The 20,592-nt window shown below is 38.7% G+C and overlaps 1 protein-coding gene across 4 annotated transcripts in view; it reads right to left on the bottom strand.

The window, feature by feature from the left end:
• The window catches only part of PRRG1 (proline rich and Gla domain 1), a 138,535-nt gene that overhangs the window by 61,095 nt on the left and 56,848 nt on the right, over nucleotides 1-20,592 (bottom strand). For all 4 annotated transcript variants that reach the window (XM_070257788.1, XM_023634041.2, XM_023634042.2 and 1 more), the window contains exon 2: nucleotides 4,628-4,678. In XM_070257788.1, the coding sequence (XP_070113889.1) occupies nucleotides 4,628-4,637 (10 nt within the window). In that variant the 5' untranslated portion in view covers nucleotides 4,638-4,678. The remainder of the gene's footprint in view (nucleotides 1-4,627; nucleotides 4,679-20,592) is intronic.

The raw sequence follows: 20,592 nt of genomic DNA, 5'->3' as shown, positions 1-20,592 counted from the left end.
TCCCTGGGCTAAAGGAGCCAAGCACATCCAGGGACCCAAAGGAATTATGCTGCTGTGTTTTAATAAAAAACAAAGACTAACTGGCAGCAAAAATGCCACTGTTTCTTCATAGCACAGAAATATGTTCATGTATACTAGAACATCAAGGGCATGTTATCATGAAGTACAGAAAATAAAGATAGAAACTGACTTTTCAGATTAAGATTTTATAGAGAGAGGGTTTTCTTCTATGCTAGGTAAAAGCTATTCCCAAAGACTAAATACTGGAAGGGGAGAAACAGAAAAAAATGCTAAAGTATCTTCATATTTTTATTTTAATTATTCTCCACAAATAAGACTATCTGCTTACTGTCATTCAGCTATTCCAGGTATTGTTTTTTATACAACTAAACAAAATTAATCCTTTTGAAGTTTTGTGGCTAAATATTACTCTCATTGGTAAAAGAAGAGTAGGAGCAGCTTGTGGTTTGCTATTAAAGACAGCATGATGAATTTCTTCCAGAAGCTGTGTCCTTAAAGACAGTGAAATTAGCCATTAATAACTGATATTAGGCTAATAAATGCCATAAATTGCTGCTATAGCACAAGAACATGCAGTAAGAGAAGTGTGTTCTCTCATAGAAAAAAATTCAGATGGAAAATAGGTTTGACTTAAAAATCAAATTCTACTCAAACATTGTAACAAAAACAATAACCCCAAAATTTTTTAGCAAGAAATTGCTTTGTGGAGTACTGAAACTTTTGAAATTTTGTCTTGAATAAACCAGCTGCTCAGGGGGGAATGAAAAGGCAGAATAAAGTTTTAATTTCCATCTGAAGATGATTAAAGATAAACACTCTAGTATTACACACATAATATTTTGTGAGCCTATATACACGCATCTGTAAAATCTTTACATTCTCTTCTTTGTGAAAATGTTAATTCTCTGCTAAAATCTTATACATAATTTTATTTATACATAGTGTTCTTTCTTGTAACAGCATCTCCCCTTGAATGTCTCATACTGTTCTAGTGTTTTATGATGTATTATATTCTTTGTGTTAAGAAAAACTGCAAAAATAAAACCCTATCGATCAAGAATGATGACTTTCCCCAGGTAAGTGGTGTCTTAGGCCCCTTACTCTAGGCATCTCCCACCGTGGGTTGTGTATAAGAAGCTTCAGAGTTGACTTATCTTGTTGTTTAACTTGGTGACTGCCAATCAGTGCTGCTGCCTTCGAATCACTGCAGCCAAGGATCATTGCTGCTCAGAGGATTTTGATATTTGAGGCACTCCACTATCTGATACACATGTGCTTTAGCTCTTGCCATAAATGGTGATGAACACTGAGCTATTTCTCTCTGCCTATCTGTCCAGTCCCCCATGCTGTGAGAAATATATGAACATCATTGTAGATCTTAGAAAATATTTTCTTCTGTACTTCTCACAGCAACAGACAGCTCCTAAGTTGTTTTCTTTTTTAAAGATTGGCACCTGAGCTAACATCTGTTGCCAATCTTCTTTTTTTCTTTTTTTTCTTCTTCTTCTCCCCAAAGCCCCCCAGTACATACTTGTATATTCTAGTTGTAGGTGCTTCTGGTTGTACTATGTGGGATGCCACCTCAGCACGGCCTGATGAGCGGTGCCATGTCCACGCCCAGGACCCAAACCAGGCAAACCCTGGGCCACTGAAGCAGAGCAAGTGAACTTAACCACTTGGCCACAGGGCCAGCCCCAGCTCCTAAGTTTTTAATAAACTTTCTACACTACTGATGACTAGAGTATTCAGAACATGGTTTATTGGAAGAAAATAAAAACTGGATATGCCATAAGGAGGCCTAGGTTTGCATTTTGGCTCTCCATTTATAGGCTGTGGACTTCAGCTAAGACTTTCTCTCATGACCTTCAGTTTTAGAATACATAAAATAAAGATAATAATCCCTACTTAGATCACAAGGTTTTCTTAGAACGCAAATAAAATAACATAAGAGAAATATCTGTGAGTTATGAAGTGCTCTACAGGTACTTGTTAATATCAAAATAATAATTCTTAAGAGTCCTAAATACTAAGCCCCAGCTCAGAACTCATATATAGCAAATGGCATTTCAATGCCACATTCAATGGATACTGACTGTGGCCTAGTAAGAAATTAAAAACACAAGTCTGTTCTCATCCTCTCCACCATTTTTAAGACTTTGTTTATAAATTTTTTCATGTCACATAAATTAAAGAATGATTCATCTAACACATATTTATAAATAATTTCTTCATCCAATATCAAAAAATACTGAAAGAGGGGTCAGCCCAGTGGCACAGAGATTAAGTTTCTGCGTTCTGCTTCGGCAGCCTGGGGTTTGCCAGTTCAGATCTGGGGTGCAGACCTACGCACTGCTTGTCAAACCATGCTGGGGCAGGTGTCCCACATATAAACTAGAGGAAGATGGCATGGATGTTAGCTCAGGGCCAGTCTTCCTCAGCAAAAAAAGAGGAGGATTGGTAGCAGATGTTAGCTCAGGGCTATCTTCCTCAAAAGAACAAACAAACACACAAAAGAAAAAAAGAGAAAAAAAATACTAAAAGAAATTCACCTCAATTTTAATTTTTCACCTACAGTGTATGTTTTTCCAGCTGTGTTCTTTGTTTTCATGGCTCCTTAATTAATGAGGCTGGTCCCATGTCTTTGTGATGTTTTCCTCTGCTGTCCCTTTGTATGACACATTGAGCTATGTTTGTGAGAGTCTTTGCCAAACCCAGTAAAAACTTCATTGTACACTGCCAGAAAAGAAAAAAATAAGCACACAGTAGCATCTTTTTTTCCACTAACAGTGTCAGCAATTAACAAGTGTAATCAGGCAAACTAAGTAAAGCTTGGAGAGTAAAGGACAGAGTCTTTGCGATTCAGGATGTTAAGGATGCTTTTAAAGTGGTCAACACAAAGAGCCAAAATGCTGCTATTACAAGATTCTGTTTGTAAAAGCAGCATGTTTTGAAGCACTTTCCTTATCTCATCTCCAGGTTGGAAACATGCCCATCTTTGCAGATTACATTACCATGTCCTGTCCTTTAGCAAGAACTCTATTAATTGCCTGGCCATTTAAACAAATACTTGCTGAGGCACCTTTTAAAGTAAGCACCTAATGATCTACTCGCTAATGACCTGACGATCATTTTGAAAAGGAAGAGAGGAAACAAGAAGAAATGTGTTGACTTGTTTCAGTGCAGCTCTCTTTTCCATATGGCCATGATGAAATCCAACAATGAGAACATTCTCCAAATCCACCTAAAGCTTGAGATTAGGTAAGGATTAAGGCACAATAGTTATTCTGGAAGCTTCTACTGACAGCTGACTTGGGGTTAGGATATGGCATGAATTAGTTCCAGAACTTTGACCAGTTTTTTTTAATTTGTTCATTTTTTTAAATTTCTAAACTATCAGAGATTGGTATCTTTTGTGAAGGTTGAGAAAGAACCAGAATCCCTAGGCTAATCAATCTCCAAGGGAAGCTCCAGAGAAAAGAGGCAAAATCTGACTCAGCAAGATTCAGGAAAGTATTTTCCATGATTCATCCATAATCCTGGGCTGCCCACGAGGGCCCATACTAGGGTGGGGCAAGCAAAGTACCCAGAGCACAAAACATAAGGAAGCACTGTCTGTCACTTGCACAACCCCAGTCCCAGCCCTGCTGCCTACAGAAGCATCTGATCAAGTAGCCTCATTTTAACTGTTCAAATTCAATAAGGACAGCAATGAGCAGATACCACTGCTCTCTTCCATTATACTTTAGAGTTCTTAACACACTTGCATCTGTATTATCACATTACGCCAATCACAACTTTCTGAGGCTAGAAGTGCAGAACGTATTAATCCTACCTCAGAGATGAAAAAACAAGTTGAGGGGAGCTCTAGGATTTGATCAAAGTAGTAGAGGTAGAACTTGAACTCGGGCCTCTGATTCTCTATGTTCAGTACTCTTCTCACTGTGCTACACAACACCAGGTTTCCCTCTGAGGTCCTTTACAGCATCTGATTTTATGGTCTACACTGATTAGGATTATTTATGAAGTCACTAGTGGCTAGTTAATATTAACAACAAAACGACCTTAAATTTGTCTATTGTCCACTGTCCATAAGTAGCCTTGTGAGAAAGGAAAAATAAACAAAAGGAATTAATCTAACAGTTCTTAATGCCAGGCTTTAACATTTCAGGGGAAATCAAAACCATTTATAAATCAACCTCAAAGATGAACTTTTTAATACTGTCATTGATTGCATAGTAGAAGCACTTTTTTGTTTATGTTATTATCAACAAAACTTAGAAGCCATTGGAAGCATATGGGTAACTTTGCTAAGAGTTGTAAAGAAGTTGGATTAGGGCAGCTCTATATAGTATCAAGTTTGAGCCTTCTCTCTCTGTACTGGGAGATATCCAGAAAAGAACAGAAGGAAAAAAAAGACCCTTGCCAGTGCATGTGGTCTGTTGGTCTTTCTCTGTACAGCCCTGCTTCAGACAAAAAGTTACTAACACTAACCAGAAATACAATTTATGTGTCCACAAAAACACTCTGAGATACAAATCTAATTTCCTGGATACAGCGGATTAATACGGAGAGAGTCTAAATAATTTAAAAGTGAAGAGAAACTTACTCCTCCCCATGTTTTCTTGTGGTCTCTGGCAGGTCCCTGGATGATGATTTCCTGTACAAAATACAACACATATCACAGTCAGATTCACAGAGGCTGAGTCACTACATCAAATAAGCTCCATTAAAGTTGATGTGGTCAACATGAGCCTTTCATTTCAGTGCATCCCAATCTTGTCTCCTTACACAAATGTTTTCTCCATCACAAACAGATATATAGCCTCACAGGATAGAAAAACAGTATTCTAGAAGCATGGGCTCTAAATCAACTTACTATGACCTTGTTTATCTGGTATTAATTTCTGCCCTTGCCAAATAAGTCACCAAATTGGTCACATGCTTATCTCTTAGGAAGGCAGTGATATCAACAAAAAATGGTGGACAAAATTGCCAAAAGACTCAGGCTAGCATGTTATTAGTTTGCCTATCCCTGGTTTCTCTTCAATGTCATTCTGTGACAAATCCAATACCCTTTATAGTGTAACATTTTCCTGAATGGTGTCAAACAGCAGTACCCCTAATCAAATTATCCCTGAGGCAAAGCAGCCCACAGAGTTATTACCAATAAACAATAACTGTGAACTACTGACAACAGAAATTTTGGAGGAAAAAAACTACATACTGCAAATGCAGGTATGCACAGAAGAGCAGCAATTCTGTTTTTAAAAGATGAAAATAAATACACAGAAGCTAATTCATACCATAATGCTTCCTTTTCTTACAGGGTTCAATCATAGAATTACACATTTATTGTTCACCTGCCACATTCCCAATATGAAGCTAAGCACCAGAGAAGCAAAACTATAAGACAATTTATCAGTCTATTAAGGAATGTATAACCTATTTGAAGTTAAGCATATAGGGCAGAGTGATGTCATCAAGATGGGCACATAGGTCATTCTCAACTTCAGTTCCTCCCACAAGAAGACCTACTAGCAACTATCCATAGAAAAGACACTGCTGTGAAAATTCCACATTAGAAGGGTAAGAGGATTAGATACACTCTGACTGCATTGCCCCTCCCCCACATTGGCACAGTGCCACACCAAGAGGGCTCCCCAACCCCAGGGGCCTATGGTTTCTACAGTGGGAAAAGAGAGCCCAAGGTGGACATCCAGCTTCCCCAGCATGTGGGATGCTGCCCAGGAGGCCCACTCAGGGCTTGTCTCACAGGGATCACTGAAGGAATTTGCAGGGCTTGACCACTGGGGATCTGATAGAGATGGAGAAGAGGAGTGACTAATAAAAAACAGTGCCCAGGTCTTGGCAAATGGTGTTCCTGCTTGCAGCAGTACCTCAGCAAAGATCCCAGCCAGCAGCTCTGGCCATCTGTAGAGTCAAGCCAGTGGCCCCCTCTGACTAGGGAGCTCAGTTGGCAGTACTGCCTGATTTGGATTCCCAGTCAATGGTCCATACTGGCAGTGGAGCCTATTCTACCACCCTGCCCAGGAAGGGAAGCAAATTCCAAGCCGTGCCCAAGTGCTGAGCATACACTCCAGTCCCACCCTTCCAGAAGGACTTGCCAGAGAACTAGAACAGCTGAGGAGCCTATCTTACAGCCCCACTTGATAAGGGATCCAAGCCAGTAGCCCCGCCCAACTGGTGAGCATAGCTTCGGGCCTCACATAACCAGGCAGCCTGAAAAGTGACCCTGGGCAACATGGGAGCCCAGCCTATGGTACCAGCAAAACACAGAGCCCAGCCTACAACCCTGATAAACAGAGGATCCCAGCCTACTGCCCTGTCCAACTACCGAACGCAGCCTGCAGCCTTGCCCAGGCAGAAAGCCCAACCAGTAATCCCACCCAATCAAGGAGCATAGCCTGTGGCCCCATCCAACAAGAAAGCCCAGCTACTGACCCTGCCTACCAGCTGAGCACAGCCAATGACTTACGTGATCACAATGACCAGAATGCAGCCCTGCTCAACTTCAGGGCACAGTCTTCAGCCTCGCCTGATTTCAGAGCATGGCCTGAGGCAACCTCAGACCACTAAGCCCTGCCTGTAACCCTGCCTAAACACAGAGTCCAGCCAGTGACACCATCTTGTTGTGGAGCAAAGTCTGAGACCCCACACAACCAGGGGCAGATTGCAGAGCCTAGCCTATAGCCCTGTCCAATCGTGGGGTTCAACCAGTGGCACCACCCTGCCAGGGAACACAGCCTGGGACTTCAGCCAACCAGAGGTGACTGCAGAGCCCAGCTAGTGGTTCCACCTGACTGCAGAGCATAATCAACAGTCCCATCCAAACAGGGAGATGGTTGCCCAGTGGTCCTGGCTCAAACATGGAGCCTAGCCAACAGGCCCACCCAACCCTGGAGCCCAGCCAGCAGTATCCCCCAACCTCAGAGCATGGGCAGTAGCCTAACCCAACTAGAGACCCAACAGAAAGCCCTGCCTGCCCATAGAGGCTACCAGCTGACCTTTCCAGTACCCTCAAGCTGTAGTGACTGGTGAAGGTCTTTCCCTGCCAAAGTGAACCGGTAAAGTCGAAGAAGAGACTGCTTAAACAAATGCACAGATACCAATGCAAGGAATCAAGGATCACAAAAAAAACAGGTTAAAATCATACCAGCAAAAGAAACTAATAAAGCTTTAATAACTGACCCTAATTAAATGGAGATCTGCGAACTGTCTGAAAAAGAATTCAGAATAATTCTCTTAAAGAACTTCAGTGAACTACAAGAACACACAGATGACTACAAGAAATTAGGAAAACAATGCATGAACAAAATGAGAAGTACAACAAAGAAACAGAAGCCATCAAAAAAATCTTAAGAGCTGAAGAATCATGACTGAAGAATTCAACAGAACAAAACAGCAATATAGTCATGTGCTGCAAAACAACGTTTGGTCAACAAAGGACCACATATACAACAATGGTCCCATAAGATTAGTTCCATATTGCCTACGTGTGTAGTAGGCTATACCATCTATGTTTGTGTAAGTACACTCTATGATATCCACACAGTGATGAAATTACCTAATGATGCATTTATCAGAACATATTCCTGTCATTAAGCAATGCATGACCATAGTAAGTGCTTACCTATCAACAATTACTTTAAATGTAAATGGATTAAATTCTCCAATCAAAAGACACAGAATGTCTGAATGGATAAAAACAAAATACTGATGATATGCTGCCTACAAGAGACTCACTTTAGCTTTAAGGACACACAGAATGAAGTGAAGGGATGGAAACAGCTTTTCCAAGCAAATGATAACCAAAAGAAAGCAGAGATAGCTATATTTATATCAGCCAAGATAGACTTTAAGCTAAAAATGGTTATAAGAGACAAAGAAGGTCATTATATAATGAAAAAGGGGTCAATTCATCAAGAAGATATAACAATTATAAATATTCATGAACCCAACATGGGAATGCCTAAATATATAAAGCAAATATTAACACAACTAAAAGAAGACATAAACAGCAATACCATAATAGTTGGGGACTTTAATACCCTACTCTCAACAATGGACAGATCATCCAGACAGAGAATCTGTCAGGAAACAGTGGATTTAAACAACACTATAGATGAAATGGACAGAACAGACATATATAGAACATTCCATCCATAGCAGCAGAATGCACATTCTTCTCAAGGATACATGGAATCTTTTCTAAAACAGATCATATGGCAGACTGCAAAACAAGTCTCAAGAAATTCAAGAAGACAGAAATTATATCAAGTATCTTTTCCAACTACAATGGTATGAAAGCAGAAATAACAGGAGGAAATCTGGAAAACTCATAAATACATGGAAATTAAACAACGCACTCCTGACCAACCAATGGATTAAAGAAGAAATTAAAAAGGAAGTAAAAAAATATCTTGACACATACATAAACACAACATAAGAAAACCAAGGGAATACAGCAAAAGCAATTCTAAGAGAAAAGTTTACAGCAATAAACATCAATATTAAGAAACAAGAAAGGGGAAATAAAAAATTATCTTGAAACAAATGAAAATGGAAATACAACATATGAAATCCTGTGGGATACGGCAAAAGAATTTCTGTGAGGAAAGTTCATAGCAATACATATTAAGAAATTAGAAAGATCGCAAATAAACCTAACTTTACAGCTCAAGGAACTAGTAAAAGAAGAACAAACTAAGCCCAAAGTCAGCAGAAAAATGAAACACTAAACATTAGAGCAGAAATGAATGAAATATACAATAGGAAAACAACAGAAAACATCACTAATCATCAGGGAAATGCAAATCAAAACCACAATGATATATCACCTATCAAAAAGACAAGAGATAACAAATGCTAGTGAGGATGTGGAGAAAGGGAAACCCTCATACTCTGTTGGTGGGAATGTAACCATTATGGGAAACAGTGTGGAAGTTCCTCAAGAAATTAAAAAAAGAGAACTACCATATGATCCATCAATTCCACTTAGCGGTACATTTCTGAAGGAAACGAAATCACTATTTGAAAGAGATTTCTGTATCACCATGTTCACTGTAGGATTACTTATAATAGTCAAGACACGGAAACACCTAAATATCCGACAGATGACTGGATTAAAAAGATGTGATACATATACATACGTACACACCCACACACTGGAATACTATTTGGCCATAAAAAGGGAAATTCTGCCATTTGTGACAACACGGATGAACCTTGAGGGCATTATGCTAAATGAAATAAGTCAGACATTGAAAGACAAATACTGTATGAACTCACTTACATGTGGAATATAAAAAAACCAAACTCATAAAACCAGAGAATAGACTGGTGATTGCCAGGGGTGGGGGAATGGGTGAAGGCAGTCAAAAGGCACAAACTTCCAGTTTTAAGATGAATAAATTCTGGGGATGTAATGTACAGCATGGTGACTATAGTTATCCACACTGCATTGTCTATTTGAAAGATCTACATTAAGTGAGTGGATCTTAAAAGTTCTCAACACACACACACACAAAAACTATGTGAGGTGATGGATCTGTTAACCTTATTGTGGCAATCATTTCACAATATATACATGTATCAAATTATCATGTTGTACAACTTAAACTTACATAATGTTACATGTCAATTATATCTCGATAAAGCTGAAAAAGAGTGAAGCATATATGAAATAGATAATCAGGAAATAAATATGAGACTGAGATCTGATAACTAGTTGTGTGACACAGGAAAATCATTTTCTATTTCAAATTCCTCGCAAAAGGAGCAGGCTGAACTAGATGAGTGTTTCCCAAATTGACCTCCACAGGATGTTAAAAGGTACGTTATTCAAAACAGGACTCTGATCAAATAAATATAAGCAATGCTGTCTTAAGGTTAAATAGTTTTCTTTATTATAAGACTTTTTAGAGAGCTTTAAAAATGCTAATTAGCAATGTGACAAAAGTACGGTCTCTCAATGTACTTGGCTACATAACCTTTTTTGGACAAGATAACTGCTAAAGCCTCTTGCAGCTCTGAAATGTCATTATTTTCTAACAAGGTATTAACTGTATGGAACAAAATTAACATAAAGTGAATCAGGAAAGAAGTCAAGGGGGTTAAATTCTCAGAGAATTCTGGAACCAAAATAAACTTTAGAAATTATCTAATGATTTCTCACCACCCCACCTTTTATTTAAAGCAGCAGACCACTCTCAAGAGATCGTATGCAGAACACTAACATATATAAAATGGGTTAGGGCCGAACTCTTCAGGCTGAATTGAGGTGGAGGGCTGTAGTCCCACCCACTGGGATTTCTCCTTGAGGCAGCCTAGGTATGCCTCATCAGAAACCCAGTGCCACAAAAAGCAGAGTTTGAATTTTTGACTCCAGACCCTTCAGATGAAGCTATTCTGGGAAGGCTTTAGGAAAGAGCTGGAACCCTCATACATATTCACAGGAAGGTCCTTCACCCTTCCCAAGTATTTTCTCAATTTTAATTGTAACCCCTCCAAATGAGATAAATAAAACAAGCATTATATAAAGAGAATTATAAATCTTTCTCATTCCTAGAAAAACCATAAGAAAGTTAATGTACTAAAATACAATCCTTGTATAAGTAAGAAGCGATGAAGGAGTTAAGTAGAGGAGTCATATGGCTAAATATGGATTTTAAGAAGATATCTCTGGAGGCAGTAAGGAAAAGAGATTTGACTGGTGAGAGTACAGTGATATCAGAGATGCTAGGTATATCTGGCAGGACTTCTTGTATTTTATTTGTTTATTCTTTAATATTTAATAAAATCTTTTTGAAAAGACTCAAGCCATTCTCAGTTGTGCCAGGGGAACCACAAAGGAAAGGGTTGTCAGGCATGGGCCAGGATTTTCAAAGCCAGCTTGCCTCTCCAGAGGTCAACATGGGGGAGAGAACAGGCATCGGAGGCAAAAAAATCCAGGGAAAGATGAAACCAAGGAGGCAAAAATCACTATTACCTGTCAGCCGCCTCACCTAGTATTCCAGTAATAAACTTCCAAAGATCAGAATCTTGTTTGAAAGAAGACAATATCCGGAGAGAGATATGGGGTTCAAGGCCCACGATCTGTATCACCCCCAAACCCTGAACTCCCCCAGTCCCGGGTTACTTTCCAGCTTCTTCTGTTGCCGGGGTTCAGCCTGCTCTTTCCACTCTGATCTCCTGTTGCTCTGTTCTCTTTTTTCAGCTGGTATGTGTGTTCTAGTTTTTATACCTTTCTAAGCAGGAGTATTTGTCAATCTTGATTCTCAGGTCCCCATCCCAAACTAAACATTACCTCTATAGTAATGGAACACACTTAAAAACAACAACAAAGCAGCTTTTAGCCAGACATTAGGAAATAAAAATCACTGTTTCACGGATTTACCCAGCCTGGCATGAAACACTCTCTACAAGCAGGTTCCATCTTCCTTAACAACTCTACCATGCTCTAGCGAAACCAGCCTCTACTCATCCCTTAAATATGCCTTTAAATTGTTCCAACTCTGTGCCTCTGCTCTTTTCCTATGCATTATCCACACCTACCAAAATTCCATTCATCCTTCAATATCAGTAGTGAAGCCTTTCCTCATTACCTGAACAGGAAGTAATCTCTTTTTCCTTTGAACTCTCATACAATATGGAACTTAGGTGCTATCTCATACAGACGTGCAGACCTTATAGTATCTCTCAGACTGTCCAATTCTCAGAGGGTAGGCAATTTGTCTTCTACATCTGTGTCTACTTCGTGCAGGGCACTAGATCATTCCCAATGAGGGTTCTAGTGGCCTACACGAACCAGACTTAGGGGAAGCTCTCATACCACGTGCGTTCAGAACACATAATGTTTGCCTGAGTTTCCCTTAGGACAAATCAGTGCATCAAAGTCTAATCATTTACACACCACCTAAATCAATTTTATGATTTTTGCTAAATGCATTCATTGCCTATACTTACTCAATGTTTCTTTTAATTAAGTCATTGTTTTTACTTCAGTATCCACTTTGGCCTTGTGCTATAAAAAAAGTATATACAAGCATGGGTTTGATGCTATATTTTTCTAATACATTTAAAAATGCATAACTATTAAGTTCTAGAACTTTTTCAAGGTTCCCTTTGTTTATTTTGCATATCACAAGCAGTAAACTTTGTGGAACACTGTTCATTCCTGTCTTCAGTCAATTCAAAAATATTTGGTGAGTGTCTTTTACTCGCCAGGCACTGTTCTATTCTTCAGGACAGTCATTCTCAAATGGGGGCGATTTTACCCCTGGGGGACATTTGGCAACGTCTAGAGATATCTTTGTTTGTCACAACTGGAGAGGGACGCTACTAGCAGCTAGTGGGTTGAGGCCAGGGATACTGCTAAACATCCTACAATGCACAGAATAGCCCTCAACAACAAAGAATTATCCAGTCCAAAATGTCTATGGTGTCAAAGTTGAGAAACCTTGCTTTAGAGAAACAGTGACAAACAAGAAAGAAAAATCCTTGCTTTTTTTGAGCTTACAATCCAGTAACAGAATATTACAGATGACAGTCTCTTCCAGTATATTCAAGTAAGATTCATTAGTCTACATTTTTCAGAATTTCTTTTCTGTGTGGATTTCTTATATATGGAAGGTATGCTGGCACTGAGAAGATTTCCAGTACCATGGCCTCTTACATAACGGCAGGTTATATACATCCCAACAAGAATACCATGAACAGGTCAGAGTATGGGCTTTACCACCACACATACCAAGGTCTGAGTCCTGCGTTACCAACACTAGCTATCTGACCTTGGGCAATTTATTTAACCTCTTTAAGCCTCAGTTTCTTCACCCATAATGGGGTTATTAATGGTAGCCCTAATTTCATAGCTTTGAGGGAAGATTAAATGAGAACAGTTAGAACAGTTCTTGGTAGCAATAAAGGCACAGTAAGCAGAACCTATGAGGATGATAACCAAGATATTTTTTCCCCAAAATGTCTTGGTTCAATCTAGTTCCGGTAGTTTATTTTCTAGTTGGTCAATCTAGTTCAACACATTAAATGTAACCATTACTACTTAAGATAGAGGGGAGTATAATATATATTTTATAAGCTGAATTTTTAAAATTAAAACTTGATTTTAAAGTTTTAGCTTCAGCTGCATGTACTAATTAAGTTTGGAATGTGTACCCTCAAGTTCTTTAAGAGCTTCCATTGCCATTTTTTGATATCCCTTACACACACTTTCCCCTCTTTTCCCAGCCTTCCACTGACAATCAGCCTGGTAACTCCTAATCCTGGTTGTGATTCTCCTTCCAGTAATCCTGAGATTCAATTATATCTAGCTCTTTATTAGTTTTGAAACACTGCAGGCCACATTTTAATTTGTAGAGAAGCACTTCAAGGTTGGCTTTGTTTTTCAGCCACCTTTCTCTCTCACAGCTAGTTAAGGTAGGTCAATCACTTCACTGTCCTCCAGTGTGTCCAAATACACCACTACATTAATTTCTGGCCACCCTACTAAAGGCTTTGTTAGGCCTAGTCTCCTGCTCTTCCCCAAGCCCCAAGGCCCTTCTAAGTTTTAAGAGTAAAAGGGCCTAAAGGACCTGTGGCACACTCTAGAGATGAGATGAAATCCATTCTTTCTCATGGTGTCTCTTAAAGCCTCAGCTCTCTTCAGCTTCCTAAGGGCCCTTCTGTAAGTGATGGGTTTGTTCTACTGGGTTTCTGAGTGCTTCCCTTCTGTATCTTCTCCACTTGCACATCCTTCAAATAATAAAGATTAAACTGGATTTGTTGTATATCTACAATAATGTCAATTTCACATATGTCATCTTAGCGCTTGCAACAACTTTATGAGGTAAGTACAATGATACCTACTGATATTGGTAAAACTAAATTTCAGAGAAATTGAACTATTCGTGTTTATATAATTAGTAAGTAGGGTCATTCCAGGATTGCTGTTTTTAACTTATCAACATATTTACATAAAAAGTGCTCATAATTGCATGCACTTCTAAGATGTTCCCAGGTGATGTTGATGCTGCTGGTACAGGCACCACATGTTGAAAACTGAATCCTGGGATGTCATCAAGCTGATGCGAATCAAGGATAAAAACCTCCAGGTCATTACCAATTCTAGGCCATTTCCTTTCATCCTCCTTTGATGATGTTACTTTCTTCCTATCCCTGTCACTGTCAACTATACACATGCTGGCACCCCCAAACTCAATATCATTAGGACACAGGGATCACAGGTGTCTTTCATTCTAAGACTTGACATATTTCTACAGCTTTAATTTTTTTAATTAGGCATTTGGTCACCCAATCACCGTCTAGTTTTCAGAGCTCTTTTTGTGCCTCATCTGGAATAAAATCATGTACTACTCAATCATTCCATACTTACTAGAAAAACAAAAAAACGCTCACAATCTAACTGTACAGCTCGATGACTTCACAAACACATCTATCTTACCAGCATCCAGATAAAGATTCAGAACACATTCTAGGATGTTAACCTAGGCTTTCTGACACCAAGTCCAGGGGTCTTCCAACCACATATGCAGTCATTCAGTAAATATTGACTTACTGCTTACTACATTTCAGTAATTTTGCTAAGTGCTGGGGATTTGATGGTGAATAAGACAGATGTGATCCCTGCCCTAATGGAGCTTAGAGTCTATGGTGGAATCATAATAATTTTTTTTAAACTATATATAAAGGAACTTAAGGTATTAGAGGAATGTAAAGGAATTCAGTATGGCTTCAGCACAGCAAGCAAGAGAGAAGAGGGTGGAGACAGAGGCTAATGGTCAAATCATATAAGCTTTTACTGGATAAAAAAGGGTTTGAATTTTATTCTAAATGTGGTGGAAAACCACTAAATAATACCCCTGCATTCAAAAAACAACCTATTGCCGGGGCTGGCCCCGAGGCCGAGTGGTTAAGTTCGCGCACTCCGCTGCAGGCGGCCCAGTGTTTCGTTGGTTCGAATCCTGGGCGCGGACATGGCACTGCTCATCAGACCACGCTGAGGCAGCGTCCCACATGCCACAACTAGAAGAACCCACAACGAAGAATACACAACTATGTACCGGGGGGGCTTTGGGGAGAAAAAGGAAAAAATAAAATCTTAAAAAAAAAAAACAAAAAAAAAAACAACCTATTGCTGCAGAGCTTGCTTAATTCTTCAATTACCCTAAGCTTCGGGTACTTACTATGTACCATTCACTTCGCTAGGCTTATTAACCTCAACGTATAAATACAATAACTGACATAAGGGCTTGGAAGTATATATTTATAACATATAAATACTATGCACTAATATAATTATAAATTATAAAATCATAATATATTATCAAATAATCTTATAAATTAAAATATGTAATACATAAGTGTTTATAGATGCTGTTCCTTCCAGTGATATACACAGGCAGCAGCATCAAAAGCGCTGTCAGATGTTGCTGAATTCCTTGGATACTTACCTTTAAGACTCTGGAGAGCAAAGTTGGGCAAGTTATGCAAATGAATACAAGTATACTTTGTTTCAGTCTGTTTTCCAGTTATGCTCAGATTTTGGTAAAGTAATATGCAGCAGATTCAGTGCAGCCATCTTTTCAATTCAATAAATATATACTGCGTGATTACTCAAATACACATTGTGTTTCTACCACATGCCTAAGTGCTAGGGATACAGCAGTAAAAAAAGAGACAAAAATCCCTACCCTCATGAAAGTTAGATGGGAAGAAATAATTAACTTGTGCTTGTTTATTTGAACAAGCAAAATGTCTTTGCTACAACTAGAAGGACCTGCAACTAAGATACACAAGTATGTACCTGGGGGGATATGGGGAGATAAAGCAGAAAAAAAAAATTGGCCACAGTCATTAGCTCAGGTACCAATCTTAAAAAATGTCTAGCCTGTTAAATCGTGATATATAGTGGTACATAAGGAGAAAAAAAACAAGGCAGGAAAGGAGGACAGGAATTATTTAAATGATGATCGTCTGTGTCAGACAAGCACTTTTTTTGTTTGTCTTTTAGTAGTTTATCTGTGACACAGCTGTTGGCGTATACCAGGAGTCAGCAAACTTTTCCTGCGAAGGGCCAGAGTAAATATTTTAAGCTTTGCAGGCCATATGGTATCTGTCGCAACTACTCAACTCTGCTTTTGTAGCACAAAACCAGCCACAGAAACGAATTTGTGTGTGGCTATATTCTAATAAAACTTCATTTACGGATACTTAAATTGGAATGTTATATGATTTTCATGTGTCATGAATTTTTAAAAAATCTTTTCAACCATTTAAAAGTGTAAAAACCATTCTCAGTTCACGGGCTATACAAAAACAGGTAGCAGGCCATTATTTGTCAACCCCTGGAGTATACAATGAAACAGCTTACGGAATTTTCATAAATCTACAAGCCAAAAGAAATACAAGTCAGTCCAGCATAAACATTACTGAAACACAAAGATCCAGCACCATCAATAACAACAGTTAGAAAATTCTTTAATAACTTTTAAGTTAGACATATTAATTTTATATGACAGTGGGACTTATATTTCAAGTACACAATAAAATATTAAAGATAATGGTGTAACCATCTAAATAAATCATGCTAAAACTATAGAAGAACCTCAGTGAACAAAAAGAAGTCATCACAAACTACATCAAATAATCTCGATGCCCTATAAATCACTCGATGAAAACAACTTCAATCCCTAACAAAAATAGTTCATTTCATCCATGATGGTGTTTCAATTATCACTTCCCTCCCAACAAAACACAAATCTATACAATCAGCCTTGACTTCTCCCTAACTTCCACAATTCCAAATGCCTCAGAGAAATCTACACCTGGATATCATGCTACCAACTGAAACATCGTGGATCCAAAACCAAATATTTTCTCCACCACACATACAAATTAGCTTCCCTTCTAAATTCCAAATTACATTAACGATATCTTCATTCTCTCATCCAACTCAAGCGTTGTGGGATGACATTTTAAGATATTCAAAGTTTTGTTTCTCTCAAGAGTTCACTTTTTTCCTTCTTTCTTTAATCCTTACCTACCACCTCCCCCAGAAGTAGCTAAGCCATTTTGTGCTCATTGCTTCAAATGAAAGATAAGCTTGGGTCAGAAAAAGATTTAAAAAAAAAGTTTGCCTAACTTTGTCTTCCAAGGTACTTGGGAGAAATGAGAGGTCTTCTAGCAGAGAAAACATGATTGAAGAAAATAATGAGAGCAAGGGGGTTCCCCCTTTAATCCCATTTACTCACTCCCAGGCTAGAAAGGTTCCCCTGGGTTAAAGGAAGGAGAGGCGAGCAGTCAGTGGAGCCTAGGATAGAAGGGCCAGACCTGAAGGGACCGAAGAGATTCAAAATGATGCGCCATTTTTAGTGAGGGGCATTGCTTGAATGCCCAGGAGTCCCTTGGGAGTGGGTTTAGCATCAACATAAAAGCAAGCATATGGACAGAATCTTTCCTGGTGGTACATGGCGAGGGCTCCGCTTAGATAGTAGTCATCCCCTTGCTGATGAGCTCCCTGCTAGAAGGATGCCTATCCATGCCTGAGGCTTTATTTGGTCTGCAGCATCCAATTTGCCCCATTGACAGCCCCAAGACAGCCCTCTTTGCAACTTCCCTGGACCATAAGCCCAGAAGAAAACAGCCCTGGACACTCCACGGGGGTGATGGTAGTAGTGGTGGTTATGGTAATGAGGGCAAGCCCTATACTTGGAATCAACAAGGTGAGGAAAAGGCGGGGGATGGGAGGTCAGCAAGAGTAACCACCAGCCTAATCTCTTACACGATAGGTGAGTTTTGCATGTTTTTTGATCTTCATATAAATGGAGTCATAGTGTATAGTCTTTTGGAACTACCTTCTTTCACTCAACTTCATGTTTGTGAATTTCATCTATATTGTTGCATGTGGTTGTAGTACATTCATTCTCACTACTGACTCTATATTAGGTATATATCCCTATTTATTTATTCATTCTACCACTGATGGACATTTGGACTGTTTCCAGTTTAGGCAAAGTAGTAAAACACACTCCCATTACATGGGTTTACAACAGTGGCAGTATCCTTAGCTCAATCAAACATAACTAACCAATAAGACCTACTCACTCTTCATTTCCTGTATCTCTAATACCTGATCCCAGTCTTTTCATATTCACCACTAAAAATCTAATCATAGTTCTTTAAGTTGGTAGTAAGCTTCTCAAGAACAGGAAATATCTTAAATCTCTGGATCTTTCATAAGATATACACTTATATGCATTCAAGGAATAGCTATTGTACATGTGTAATCACTACTATCAAAGTGATCACTAACAATTTTTAACGTAGAAATGCAAGTGGCTTTCTGATATCTTGACTTCTAAGGTCTTGGCATTTTTTTAAGCATCTTATTTTAGGTATCTCTCAGCAGATGAAAGTCCCTAAGAGATTATCTGAATACTAAAAGAGCCTAGCATTAAATATATACCCCTGCTCACCTTTAGCAAGGAGCTCAGAGGGAGGTGATACAGAAGAAGGAGTGACAGGAAGAGGAAGGGCTGGTAAGATATATGAATGCAGGGCCCTACCAACTCATAGTTTTAATATCATCAGGAGAACCTGAGAGCCTAGGCTTTCAGCATAACAACCCATGAGAATAATAACAGGAGCAGACAGTAACATAGTGCTTTGTTATCAGATCATTATGTTTGTTAATTCCTTCAATCTTCGCAATCTAATGAGTTACATATAGTACTATCATTAGTACTAGAGGTACAGATAAGGAATTTGATGCAGAGTAGGCAAGCAATTTGCCCAAGGTCACACAGTTTGTAAAGTGGCAGAGCTAAGATTCTAAGTCAGGCAATCTAGCTGCATGTTCTTGACTGGAGAGGTGGAGATTTCTTCATCCAAATGGGACGAGAGTTCTACAATTTAAACAAACTAGATTGAGTTATGTGTAAGCACATGTAAGTGTGGATTTTAAAGGCACTTTATACATGTAAATAAAGCTTTTCAGCCATTAAAAAGGATGAGAGGAGGGATTATTAAAAAGGGACAGGAGGACACTTTTTGGGATGATAAATTACTCATTATCTTGATTGTGATGACAATTGTATGGGTATATACACACACAAAAATTTATCTAATTGTACGCTTTATGTGCTTGTATGTCAATTATACCTCAACAGAGCTATATGAAAAAATGATAAATTAGATCTACAGATGAACCAATCATAAAAAAAAAGGATGCCCACAATGTACTGAATGGAGAAAAACATTATGAGAGTATTCATGATATAATTTGTTAAATATATATAAACACATATGTAAAAATAAATTGAAAAAATATATATATACTTATATAAGTAAATAAAATGCTATCTGTGGGGGCTTCTCAGCCCGTGGTAAGAGGAGGAGCTTTCAGTGAGGCCTCTGTCAACATGCAGACGACTGAGACACCTTGAAGCAGATCCTCCAGCCCCAGTCAAGCCTTCACATGACTGCAGGCCCAGCTGACAACTTGACAGCAATCTCATGAGAGACCCTGAGCCAAAACCAACCAGTTTAGCCACTCCTGGACTGCTGACTCTCAGAAACTGTGTGAGATAATAAATGCTTATTATTTTAAGCTGTTAAGTTTTGGAGTAATTTGTTCTGCAGTAGATAAATAATAGAGCACTTACTACTCTTTTGTATAAAATACTATTAAAATAGACCATACATAATGTGCACAAATCATAAGAATACACCTTGTTGAATTTTCATAAAGTGAGCACACCCATGTAACCAGTTCCCAAATCAGGACACCGAACAGAACATTACCAGCATGCCAGAAGCCTCCCTTGCGCCCCCTGTCCAGTCACTACCTCCCAACAAGGGTAGCCACTAGTCTGATTTCTTACACCATAGATGAGGCTCAGGTGTTTTTGAACTTCATATAAGCGGAATCATAGTATATACTCTTGGATTTACCTTCTTTTGCTCCACATCATGTTTGTGAGATTCATCCACGTGGTTGCAAGTAGCTATAGTCCATTCATTCTCACTACTGATTCCGTGTTAGACATATATCCCCATTAATGTATTCATTTTACTATTGATGGACATTTGGGTTGTTTCAAGTTTACAAATAGTGCTGTGAACATTCTTGTACATGTCTTTTTATGAACCTATATACCTATTTCTGTTGTGCATATGCCTAGAAGTGGAATTATTAGGTCACGGGCATGTCTATATTCAGTTCTACTCATTACCCGATAAACAGTTTTCCAGTGCGGTTGTACCAATATACACTCTCAACAGGAATACAGTGGAGTTCAAGTTGCTCCACATTCTTGCAGATTCTTGGTATTGTCTTTTTCATCTTTACTATTCTGGTGGGTGGGAGTGGTATCACATTGTTCATTTTCGTGATGAGTGATAAAGTTGAACACCTTTTTCTATGTTAGTTGGCCATTTGGACATCTTTTGTGAAGTGCCTGTTTCAAGTCTTTTGTCCATTTAAGCAAATAATACTTTTAAGATCAGCAAAACGCCATAATTTTATAAACTAATGGG

This window comes from Equus caballus, chromosome X (assembly GCF_041296265.1).
Source record: "Equus caballus isolate H_3958 breed thoroughbred chromosome X, TB-T2T, whole genome shotgun sequence".
NCBI lineage: Eukaryota > Metazoa > Chordata > Mammalia > Perissodactyla > Equidae > Equus > Equus caballus.
The sequence above is the reverse complement of the archived record's forward strand: the minus strand, read 5'-3'. Positions and strand labels throughout refer to the sequence as shown.